At 37.3% G+C, this 12,796-nt stretch overlaps 1 protein-coding gene across 1 annotated transcript in view; it reads right to left on the reverse strand.

Moving 5' to 3' along the window:
• The window catches only part of LOC309444819 (neural-cadherin-like), a gene marked incomplete at both ends in the record, with an annotated part of 57,103 nt that overhangs the window by 24,710 nt on the left and 19,597 nt on the right, over positions 1 to 12,796 (reverse strand). The window contains 11 exons of the mRNA XM_082062952.1: positions 162 to 305; positions 1,059 to 1,245; positions 2,103 to 2,230; positions 2,330 to 2,579; positions 3,174 to 3,341; positions 4,380 to 4,552; positions 5,445 to 5,615; positions 6,131 to 6,299; positions 6,907 to 7,079; positions 8,865 to 9,007; positions 11,258 to 11,507. Of these exons, the coding sequence (XP_081919078.1) occupies positions 162 to 305; positions 1,059 to 1,245; positions 2,103 to 2,230; positions 2,330 to 2,579; positions 3,174 to 3,341; positions 4,380 to 4,552; positions 5,445 to 5,615; positions 6,131 to 6,299; positions 6,907 to 7,079; positions 8,865 to 9,007; positions 11,258 to 11,507 (1,956 nt within the window). The remainder of the gene's footprint in view (positions 1 to 161; positions 306 to 1,058; positions 1,246 to 2,102; positions 2,231 to 2,329; positions 2,580 to 3,173; positions 3,342 to 4,379; positions 4,553 to 5,444; positions 5,616 to 6,130; positions 6,300 to 6,906; positions 7,080 to 8,864; positions 9,008 to 11,257; positions 11,508 to 12,796) is intronic.

A 12,796-nucleotide genomic window follows, 5' to 3' on the forward strand; every position in this document is an offset into this window, starting at 1 on the left:
ATGAACTAATGTTCCTGTCAAATCAGTTCACACTTAAAGAAGTTTTAAAATCCAGAGACAAAAAGACATTTTCCTTTCTAACACCACTAAATATGTCTGGGTGAACTGAAATTAACTCATTAATATTTTAGACACAGCTATGGAGAATTCCAATACTTTACCTTCATCTTCATCATTAGCAGTGACTGTAATGATAGTCGAGCCCACATCCTGGTCTTCATCCACATTTACTTCATAGACACTTTGAGTGAAGACAGGCTTGTTATCATTCACATCACTGATAAAAACGCGCACGTAGGCCGTGTCTAGAGAGACAAGAAACAAGAGATTAAAATACTCAGCTGTGCCACTTCTGTCAGCTACAATTCCTTAAACTGTCTAGCTGCACCTTAAATGAAGACGAATATGCAGACAATACTGAAACAAACCCTTAGGGTTGTGGACAATATATATACCAATATTACTCAAAAGCACTTTGATATCAAATGAATGTCAAATCCAGTTTGTTTAAGCAGATAATGTATGAATAATTGATGTGTAATACAGCAATTGTACAGTTTTTAGTCATAACTTTTTGTCCTGAAGCCACAAAAGCCAAATTTTAAGTCTTTATTTAAGCACAGCTGTCAATGGAGAATGGGATTTTCTATCTTGAACTCTTCTGCTTCATACTTCATAATTACTTTTGACTGAATACAATAGCATATGCAGTATTCAGAGAAATACCTCCACTACTCAAAGATCTGCATCCTGTGGGTAACGGGTGCATATTTGCTAGTTAGGAAATATTCTATAACTATGAAGCCCTAGTTTGCTTTTAAGTTCAGAACAAAAAATTTGCCTGATCATCATATAAAATATCTCAGGCAGCTCTGACAGAACTGCAGCATAGACAAACAGTGAAACAAAACTAAAACCCAGAACCAAAACAATGGATGCTCATCCACAAGTACACTTGGAAAGGAAGGAAACTGACATTTAATCTTGCATTTTAGAGCTTCTGTTTTCAGAGACTAAACCAGGTAAAATCATGCTTGTGACAGACATCTGTCTCTTACCAGAGTTTGGCTTCCCATGTTTTCCAGGTCGAGCTGATTCAGAGCCATCGACTGACTTGACTTCTAGAAGATAGGATCCCTTCTTCTCTCTGTCAAACACTGAGGCAGTGTATACTGAGCCTGTCTGTGAGTCCAAGTGAAAATATGTGTAGTCTCTGCCACTGTCATGTAACAGGGAGTAAGTTATCTAAAGGATTAAAAACAAGCTGTTAATCTATACTTCCTTTTGTTGGATAGTTCACACCTAAATAAGTACTTAAGAGAGGAAGAATTCTTGTGTTTGAGAACTTGATCAGGGCCAAGAAAGCTGGGTGAAACTGTCAGCTTGAGCAATCCAGTTTAAAGTCAGTTCACGTCCTTGCATGTTGACTGTAAATGGAAATTAATTTATATTGTCTAATCAGTTCCCAAGTTCACTAGGTCACGTTTGCACAACGCTTGTGCAACCGCACTCAAACTTAGCTAAAGATCCCAGGTATTAATATAATAGCCACAGGTGAGCTGAATTTGAACTTGCTCAGTATCATGGTCCACGTTCTAGTCTCTATTATATGTATGTTTTCATGCACTCGACTTCAGCTTATTCTATGGATATACCTACTTCCAGTTTTTCAAATCGGTAATGAATACATCCACTTTTGGTATTAACTTGACATATTTTGTAAGGATTCAGTTTTCAGTACTCCCAACGATTTACAACTCATCGAACTCTTTATCTCATTTTTTTCTTTCATTAATTTATCCAATTACATTTTAGGTTTCTGTAGACCTTTCCAAACTGGAGCATTCTATTGCATCTTGCATTTTCATCTGCACTACAGGTTGTGATTTTTCTTTGTTTACTGTCTCACACCTACTAGTTTTAGTTGCATTTTTCACATGGCAAGACAGAGAAACATGTAATTAACTACTTTATTTCATCTCATGTTTCCCTATTAGTCATCCCTTTTCTAGGTTAAAGACTTCTGGTCTATTTAGTCACTGTTCATAGAGAAGTTATTCCATACCTTTCATCACGGAAGATGTAGGTCCCCACTTGCTTACCTCACCATTCTGACCAAGGTCAAGGTCGGTGGCAGACACCTGAACGACAAATGTCCCAACAGCAGCTCCCTCTGTTACCGAGGCTTCATAAATAGATGAGGTGAAGAATGGGACATTGTCATTGACATCTAAAACATCAAAAAGAGCATATAAAGAAAAAATTATAACACTTTAAAGAGAAAAAAGAACTGTGATTATACTAGAACATCACTGAGCAGCTTACACACCTGTTAAATTAATATAGATGGTAGTGAATGCTGCCAGAGGAACTGCAGCAACGTTCTGGGCTCGAACCCTCAGCAGAAAGTTCTTTGTTGTTTCAAAATCTAGTGGCTCAGCTACCAGGATTGAAGCAGAACCATCATGTCTGTTGGGAGTCAGGTAGAAACGAACTGGCATGTTGGTCTCCGGCACAAGTCCCTCTTCCAGATTATAAGTCACACGGGGATCACCAAGGGGAGAAGTTGCTTTGATTGTCTGCACAGTTCAAAAGGTTTGCACAATCAATGCCTTTTGTAGGTACAGCAACATTTCCGAAAGCTTTTGTGTATCAGCTCCTCTCAGATCTTCAGCTCTCAACTGAAAACACTAGGACAAGTATTTCCTGATACCAAATCTTAACCCTGTCTGACACCTCCAGACTGCAAACAACTGCAGCCAAAGTTTACAAGTCATTACATGTTTGATTATTCATGTTTTTATCCTAAAAATAGGTATTTTGGTGTTAACTCATAAAGCTGTTCTTATGAGTCTTTCCGAGCCATCAAACTGAACAACTCGTAAGTACTTTAAGCCTAATAAGAACCTCAGGTAACACAGTAGCATTCAAAAAACTGGAACATCTATAGTGTTGTCTAAATGGGAAAGAAATTAAAAGTTGGTTGCACATATACAAATCAGAGTGAAAATGCTGGTTACCATTAGCATTTCTGAAAGAAAACTGATAGTAGATCATTGGTTCCTACAACAGACCAAATTTTTTTAAAAGCTCACTATATTTAAGCAAATAAGCAATGGTCAGTTAGCCGATAGCCTTAGAGCTATAGACAAACAAGTCTGTCCCAGCCTTACCAAAACTGATGCATCTCGTGTAGTATTCTCTGGAATAACAACTTCATAGCTGTCTCTCTCCCATTGTGGAGGCTGGTTTTTTGCACTGGTAATAGTTACCACAAGTTCAACTTTACTGCTCCTATTGCCTCCATCTGTAGCAATAATCTCTCGAATTATAGATGACCTCTAAACAGTAGAAAAGTTTTCGTTACAGAGGGTTTGGATCAGGGGGCCGATGAGCTTTTTTTTTTCCAAAATGATGATTACATAAAATTAAAGGCACTTAGGAAAACCTGTAACAGAAGGAAAACATCCACAGCTGCAGAATACTGAGCTCAGAATATGAAGCAGGTACAAGGTTGCTGAACATTCTGCTATTTGCTTTACTTAAGACTGTTGGAAAATGTTGCTGTTTGTCTCAGTAAACATTTGCAAATTTCACACAAAGTTTAAACCAAACCAAAAAAACCCACTTTGTGGAGCCCCTGAAGTCCTAAACCTACCTATCAACAGTTTTTGCTATTGGGTCTGTAGGGTTCTTAGATTTAATAAAGAAACTATATTAAAAAGGTTATATCTTCAAAGTTTTGTGTGTCAGTTACTTAGAAGTTAAACTCCAATATTAAAAATATCTATTAGGTATTTAAAGATTGACATATACAACAATATTCTCACTTCAACATGAATTACAGCTCTAAAAATACCAAACTGCTTATGTAGGCATCTAAAAATGGCTGAAACTGGTAAATTTTAGATAATCCCTTCCCGAGGGATAGCTACAATTAGTCCACCATGACTAACATGTATCAAAATGGGCATTTGCATCAGAAGCGAAATCTCACACTCTTTCACGTCCAGATTTGTGTCTTAACTCATTGCCTGTTAACACAGTGAAGTCCCACACCGTGTCCTTGCTCCCCTGCTCGTGGTCTCAGCCCTCCAGTCCTTGGTATTCACATGCCAAAGTTAACGAAATGGGAAGAACAAGTTCTCAGAGGCACAACTGTCAGCTGCTACTTTCCAGCTGAAAAAAGGGCTTGCTTACATGCAATCCACAGTCAATGAACTCATCAGCTAAAAGCCTTAGACACGTATTTAATTGAAACATGACATATTGATCCTTTAATGTGAAGGGGCAACGTGGAGGTAAAGACAAACTCGTGACCTCAGTCCCTCCTGTGATATATTGATAGCCACCTCCAAATAGGAAAGCAAGTGCCACACCTGAGATATGGGTTGGTTCACAAACACCCAGCCTGTAGTAGGATTGATTTGTAAATAATTTGGTTCTTCATTTGCTATTGAATACGTAATGGCAGCATTTGAGCTGTAGTCATCATCATGGGCTGCAACACGAAGAAAGCTGGTTCCAACTCTTGTGTCCTCTCTTAGGAAATCTAATGTAAAGAAAGGAAATTTCAGACTGATTATTAATTCACTAAAGTACTATGAACATCTTACTAACAAATGAAAAAACACTAAAGTAATAACGTATGGAAGCTATAACTTTATCTTCCTTGAAACAATAGCCATAAAAATCAAACTGAATATGTTAAAGAGCTGCGATCACTCCAGAGCTATTGAGCACAGTTGAACTGCACATTATCACAATCATAACCTGGAATTCTTATTTCTCATAAGATGCTACCTTTTTTTTTTGTATTTTTTGTATTTTTATTAAGGGACGAATTGTTCTGTATGAAATATATATAAATGGAATTTTTATTTATCACTTAAACCCAGAAAAAGAGGATACACTGTCAGAAGCTACTTTCTAGGATTTGTGTAGTGTAAGTAACTGAGAATTATCAGGCAATCATTATTTATGAATATTGTACATGCCTCTGCGTGTTTATCTATAAACAGGAAGGGGTTTTTGAAGAACCAAGAAGAAAAGGTAGAACAACAAACAGTGGAGAACGCTGAAATTCAAATAGGAAAAATATGTAATCAAAATTTATGACAAAAATCTATTAATCAGAAAACAAAGGCTACAGTTAGTGCTCCGCACTGCTCACTCACATCCTTATCACAACTGCCATGGCTATTGTTTCAAGGAATTGTCCCATAACGACACTCAGGGAGGCCTATGAGACAACACTGTACTTGTTGTGTTGCACATCACACAGAATAACAACTCTGCAGTTAATTAAGGTAAAAGCATCTATGGCTGCAATCACCTCTTTGGTTACAAAATCTACTGCCAGGAAAGGCAAAACCCCAAAATCTTAGACATCAGGTAAGCTCACACTCAGGGCACTGAAACTCTATCCAATGACTCTCAATTACATTCATAGCGGGTGTTTTCAAATCTGGGATCATTGTCATTTTGGTCCAGGATGATAATATTTATCTGACATATTCCAATGAGTGGTTCCGCTGCCTGATCTGTTGCTGTCACAGTGATAGGATATTCTCTCTGTTTTTCTCGATCAAATACCTGAACAGTTGTCAGAACTCCTGAAAATAAATTAAATACCAGAGAGTTAAAATACCATGCATTTCACAATATTCTGCCTTTAGATATTTGTCTCCCAATACATTAAGATGTAATACAATAGGTTAAATACACCTATACTGTGAACTTCAGGTTCAAGGATCCAATCACAAGATTCAACAATTTTATCATCTTAAGTTGTACTGCTCAGGCAGACACAACTTCATACACACTTACATCATATACAATTAGACTTAAATTTAGAAAATTGAGATAAGTACCAAACTAAATTTAAAAGAATGACTTTATAAAAACAAATATTCTGAAGAGCAGTAAGTCCAGGGAAAAGGCATGTTTCATGTCTTTTATCCTCTAAAAGTTTAGCCTGAACAGCAGAACTTCCACATTTCAGGGAAAACTTGGGTTCTAGTTCAGTGTTGACATGCATGAAACTAAACAGAGAATATTTGTTCACGGAGTTAATACAATTTCCAAAGCAGTTTCGATATGCCAGTATCAGTTCTGATATTTGCTTTACCTGTGTCAGGATGAATACTAAATGCTGGTAGGACACCACCTCTGTGCATCAAGCCATATTTTACTATACCATTGGCTCCTTCATCAGCATCAGTGGCTTCAACCTGCAGTACAACTGTCCCTGAAGGCTGGTTTTCCAATACAGAAGCATGCTCCCGATAATCCTGACACTAAGAGAAGGGCGAAAAACAAAGAAAAGTCAAGGACTTACCATGCCATTTGATTTAAACATATACTACAGGGGAGAGAAACGGAAAAGAAAAAATAGATTTAGCTTCACACACACCGATGTTAATGTTTTATCTGTACAATGATTAATTTACAGATTTCACTCGCTATTTTGCAGTTATACAAACAACACACAATATGAGGCCACTGGGCACCTCCAACTAATGAAAATACTTGGAGGAAAAGTTACAGTTGCATATACTTCAAAATGCAAACATTTTTCTGTATTAGCAAAAATCTTGTAAAACAGAGGGCATACACTTGCCCAAACCACAGAATTGCTTTGGTCAAAAAGGCATTTCTTCACAAAGTAACTTTGTCAAGGACAGATTACTGAGAACTTCCAACACTGACATGAATAGTCAGAGGAGAACAAAACCTGCAGGTCTTAGAAGAGGGACGAAAAAGATGGAGAAGGTGGCAGCATCAGGGCTCAAAGACATGACAGCAGAACAGCTCTTGAATAGCTGCATCAGCTGCATCGCTTACACTGACAACAGTCTCAAACATTTACCATACATTGCAATACAAACAGCCTCACATATTTACCTTCTGAAAGACAGGTTTGTTATTGTTGACATCATCGATTTTCACAACAACCTGGGCAGTACTTGTAAGAGAATGGGGCCCTCCAGAGGTGTTATCATCAGTAGCTGTGACATTAAGAACATATTCTGTCCCCTGCAGCTTAGGAAATGGACTTGAACGAAGTCTGACTAGTCCTGCAAAAACAAGGTGTGTAGTTGGTTTTTTGTTTTTTGTTTGGTTGGTTGTTGGGGTTTTGTTGGTTTGTTTGGGGGCTTTGTTGTGTGGTGGGGGTTTTTGTTTGTTTGTGGGGGTTTTGTTTTGGTTGGTTGGTGTTTTGTTTTGTTTTTTTAATTAACCACATTAACCAGTTACTGTCATTCTTCTCACTAGTAAGCATGACACCAAGCCGTTCTGGTTTACCCATTCACCAATAAACCACAATGCTAGAGTTTAACTTAACTATGGGATTTTTACTGTAGTCTGATATTAAAGGACAATTAAGACAGCACAACAGGTTTGTTTGTCTGCAGGTATGTCTACAGAGCTAAATGACACCACAGCTACAACTCAGCTGACCTGCACATACTAGCTTTAGTCTATCTGCCACAGAAAAAAAACAAAACAAAATGAAAACCTGGCCATGTTCTGTGTCACTACTGCAATGAAGCACATGTCACCATGCCTGCTGCCACAGCCACCCACACCAGCTCAACACAAACCAGCACGAGTCTATTATACCTTCCCGCAGCACAATTACGCAGCATTCGGCTATATTGGCCTATTCCCAGAAACCCATATTTTGCTACTCTCCCAAGTTGCCCAAATGATACATCCTCCCGGATGGGACAGAAAGGCTCTGTCGGAGAAAGATGTAGGAAAAATTTGCTACAAAAGCAAAAGAGACTGCAGCTCAGACGGTGCAGTGAGAAGCTGTCATTCCTTTTCTCCACCATCCATCAATCACCTCCATTATTCATCAGGCATAATAGCAATTGTCATTACAACAGAGTATTGTCACAGCCTTGGTGTCACTCAGTTTTCTTGCAAATGTATTGTTTCAGCTGGAGCACTTATTTTTGACACATTTCCACTTTACCTTGGCATTTCTGTGACAAGGGGGTACAAACTATTCCCCTGATATCATTTCTGAAAAGAAATGGCTCCAGGCCACTGTATAAACTTTTATTGGTTTATTAAGAAACAAAAGCCCAGGCATGTTTTGAAAAAAATGCTCATGTTTCTAAAATTAAGTTTCAAAGACTTTAAAAACTAATTGGTAAAAAAGTATAGAAGTACATATACAGGATTATCTCTATTAAAACCATGGAGCTAATCCTAAGAGATGCTATCAATCAGATGTTAAGATTCTTTGAGCACTTACAATAAAGACTTTCAGAAGTACCAGATATACTACCCCTGTACAATTAGACACTTTTAAAACTATCGTTCCTATTTAGGTGCCAAAGTAAGTTTAGAAATTTAACTCTTGGAACCCATAGCTCTTATTTTTGAGCCAGAAAGTATAAAAGGAGCTCTCAATAAATTCAGGATCACGCTTCAACTCTTGCAAGTTACCTGTAGATCATATTTTTGGGAACATTTCAATGGTATCGACATCCTTTTTGACATTTTTGAATGTCACACTTACTGTTATAAATAATAACATTCTCTATTAAGTTATGTGTTATTATAATAATGCTCTCTATTAAGTTACTGACTGAAAGGAAGCAATGAACAAGTAAGACAGGTCAATTACACAAAGCTTTTAGGAAAAATATACTAGGTTTTTAGCATTATAATGGAGTCTAGAACAACTGCATCTTTTTCCTGCATTTTTTACAATTAGGTTACTATTAGATTCAAAACCAGAAGATGCTATTCAGTTTTTACAATTGCTACCAAACGAAGATCAAATTCAAGCTGCATCACATCAGAACCAACATCATGGCTGCAGCAGCAAAGAGCTAATATATTATTACCTTTATTAGGGTCAATAACAAAGTTTCCTTTTTGATTCCCAGACAGAATATCATATGTCACACCATCTCCATCAGGGTCGACAGCATTAACTGTAGCAACCAGTGTGTTTGGGCCTGCATCTTCAGAAACAAAACTCCTGTAGCTGTTAAAGTAAATTATGATAACACATTTATGAACTTAGACAGGAAACAATATATACAGAACTGGTTTACAACATCTTCTGACTACTCGTACAAAGGGCACTGCAGAGATTTGTCATTTATTAATATAATTACACTGATAAGATGCTTCTTTGTTAACCAGTGAAATGATAGTATTGTTTATTATAGCACACTTTCCAACCCAAGCTGTCAAAATGCTTTCAGTGTAGTCTCTGCACCAACTTGACTAAGATGAGAATTAGATGTGGAGGATATATGCATAATGTCAGTTTTACAAAAATCTCACTTCCAGACACATCACTGACATTGTAAGCTCCTAAGAGGCATTATCAGCCTAAGCTTAATGCTCTCTAGAGTAGAAAAGCCCCCTGCTTTAGCAAAGTCCCAAATATTTATTATTTTATCTGACTGGATTTAGCACAGACCAGACTATGCATACTACAAACATGCTCATAGTACACATCCCAAAGCTCAGTCATAAGAATGAACTGCAGCTGTGTGTATCCAATAATATAAATAAAATACACACGTGCCACTAGGTTCAGTGTGCTTATGGACCGACTCTTCATATGCTAAGAATAGGAAAAAATTCAAAGAAAAATAAAATGGATGCACAGAAAATGTCTCCTGTGGCTTTTACTGTCTAGTTATCTGTGTTTTCGTCAAAAGCTTTGTGAAAACAGCTTTTTTCTTCCCCCAATTTAATATGCAATGAAGTAGATTATTCTGGTTTAGCTCAGTCACAACCCTCAGGACACTGTCTTCACTCTGCATCTGGAAAGCAAATGAACAGTAATTCTGCTAATATTAAATATGAAATATAGGGACAGAAGAGTTCAAGTAACCAGAGAAGGTCTCTTAAAAAGGAGAAGTAAATAATGACAAAATGAAACAGAGTGGGAGCCTTAAGCATTTCATAACAGAGACACAGAATAACCATGATGAAAGAAAGCTTGTGGCAAGGAATCGTAAGTTTATATCAGACTGTAAATCTGTTTAAACAAAGGGCCAGGGGGACATCATCTTCATCTTGATCTGTATTAGCCTGGCACAGAGCATAACATTCATTGCAAACCAGTCTCTCAACAGGACCTAATTGATGGGTGTTCATGATAAATCTACTTCACTTCAACTAAGTTCTATCTGAAATTCACATTTTGGTTCAAGATTTTTTTCATAACTGGAAGGATAAAGCAAAAGCAAAGCCTGGTTAACATGGTTAAACAAAAACTTGAGATAATCTGAATTCCAGGAGCTAAATTCAATTCCATTTCCAGTCTATAAATATATATGATAGCAGTTTTCCTGCTATTGCATAGGGAACAGATACAACTAAATATTCAATGACCCTAAGTATTAAAACACATAAATTAAGAGCAGACATCTGAAGAGTGAGAAACTTAATCTGGTTTAGTATTTGAAAATGCATAGAGATGCAGTAAGAATTTTAAAAAGATCAACTTTTCCAAGCCATGTGTTCTAAGCAATGTTTAGGAAAGAAAGAACGGCACAAGATTTTGAAGCCAGAGGTTACCTTTAAATAAAGTAAAGCTTTAAATAAAGAAAGCTTCGATGTTTTGTTCACCTAAACCATAAGCTTTGCATCTCTGAAATGTCTGCCTGGGTTTCGTTCTGAGCAACTTCTACTTTTAAAGAGTGGAAAGCTGATACAGAAGCTGACTGGAATTGCATTACTAAGCCTCTAATGCAAGTACAAGTTTATAGTACTTTTGACAGTGCTTCAGATGCTTCTGAGCCCCAACTATGGATGAAAAATGCTTACTGATCTGCTAAAAGAAGGAAAAAAAAAAAAAGGTAGTGGAGTTTGTAGGGCATGGAACTAAGTGAAATTACATGAACTCCACTTACTGACATTTATCTTGTGGGTTTTATGATTCAGTGGTCAGTCAGGACTCTGCCATCTAAGCACTTTTCTTTAACAATTATAACCAGGCATGCAGGCTGATGACTCTGTCCGAGCTTAAATTGCCCAATTAAAAGGCAAAATACCACCATGTACTCCAGATGAGGGCTGAGGACAACACTGAGTTGCCTGCTTTTTCTGCCTGGTTTTGTCAGACTCAAAAGATGATCCCACCTTTGTAAGCCTAACTCTCAGATTTGACTGAACCAACACCAGCTACCATCTTGTAACGATCAGCCTTCCGACCAAAATGAATAAAACAATAGTAAAAGACAAAGATAACAGAATTTTAAGAATATGTATTTACATTTTCTGGGAAAACTCAGGTGCTTCATCATTGACATTTGAAACATGGATCCTAACAGTTGCTGTCCCAGTCTTTGGCTCTTCCCCTTTATCTACAGCCATGATTACAAATTCATAAAGATGGTTAGGTCGCTCATAGTCTAACTGTGTTGCTGGAAAAATAGTTCCATGAGAAGTAATACTGAAGTCTTGACTCAAAGTGTAATACAGTATTTCGGCATTCTCTTTTGAATCGCAGTCAGTGGCCGTCACTATGAAAAGAGAAGAGAAAGACATTGTGTAGATCAAAGTCTGTGAACTGGAATGCTAAGTACTTTAACAAGAGAATTAGTGTGTAGTATAAAACCATAATAGCATTTCCCTTGGCATGCAGTGCTTGAAATCATTTAGAAAAATGTGCTATCTTCTGTGCTTTCTATTGAACTAACCCTTCCTTGAAAATAAGTTGCTTAAAAAAAAACCTTAAGAAAAAAGTTAAGTCCCTGATTGAATTGAGCCACTAGATCTTGCCTTTGTCTGCTGGATTTAAAGAGCCCTGTACTACCAAGAATACATTCCCACAGAGATGCACATTCTCTTGTCCAGCTGATCTATAGTGCTGGCTTGGACGCTTGGACAGAGCACACCCTGTGTGGTTAAAGACGAAACATCTACATTTATTCAACTGATGCAAGTTAAATCAATGTGTTTGTCAGATCCCACCCATAACCTACAAAAACCTATGCTAAAAGCACAGTTACCGGCAGAGTAACTGAAGACTACCATCAGTACAGAATAAATCACTAAACAGAATGGTAGGAGGTTAAAAAATCCTGTTTACTAGGCAACAGCAATTTTCTTTTCTCCCTGAAAATTTATAAAAAGTTTATGTAAGGGCTAAAGACTAATATAAGGCCCTTTTACAACCGTTTAGTTGACATACATTTCTTTTATTGCCAGGACCTGCTTATTTCTTTACAAACATTTTCACTATAGGATTTTGCAGTTTACATAATCATAATTTAGACAGCATAATCATTTAAAGCTTAAGTTATTGGTTATATTGGGAAGAAGCAAGGTCTTTTTCTTAAGCACCCAAACAAAACTTCACATATAACAGTTAAACCATGCAAGAGGCTTTTAGCACAAAAGAGCAGTATTTCCTATGGCAATCCCACATAGGTCTCTTACAGACAGGCAGAGAAGCTGAGCTGGTGTGTCTGTAATTTCTCATCCAACATCACTCTCTTCCTTCAAAATGAAGGAATGTTGCAAGATTGCTATTATAAGCCAGCTGCTGCACTACCAACCACAACTGAAGTCCTGTTACTTCAAAATCCTACAAAGACGACTTGTTTCCTCCATCTCCCATCCCCCAAATTTGTTTGGGCTGTGGCAGGAGTTCATAATCACGACCTAATTCTACAAGGTGCCATTTGCCTTCAGAGAGTCGCACTTATCCATGCTGGGGCAGGTAATTTTACCTTCCAAACTGAATTCTAATCAGTGGGAGGAAAAAAATTCTGATACTGAATGTAACGAATAGTTTTAGAAGTACTAA

Source organism: Streptopelia decaocto, assembly GCF_964273445.1.
Source record: "Streptopelia decaocto genome assembly, chromosome: 11".
In the NCBI taxonomy this organism is placed as follows: domain Eukaryota; kingdom Metazoa; phylum Chordata; class Aves; order Columbiformes; family Columbidae; genus Streptopelia; species Streptopelia decaocto.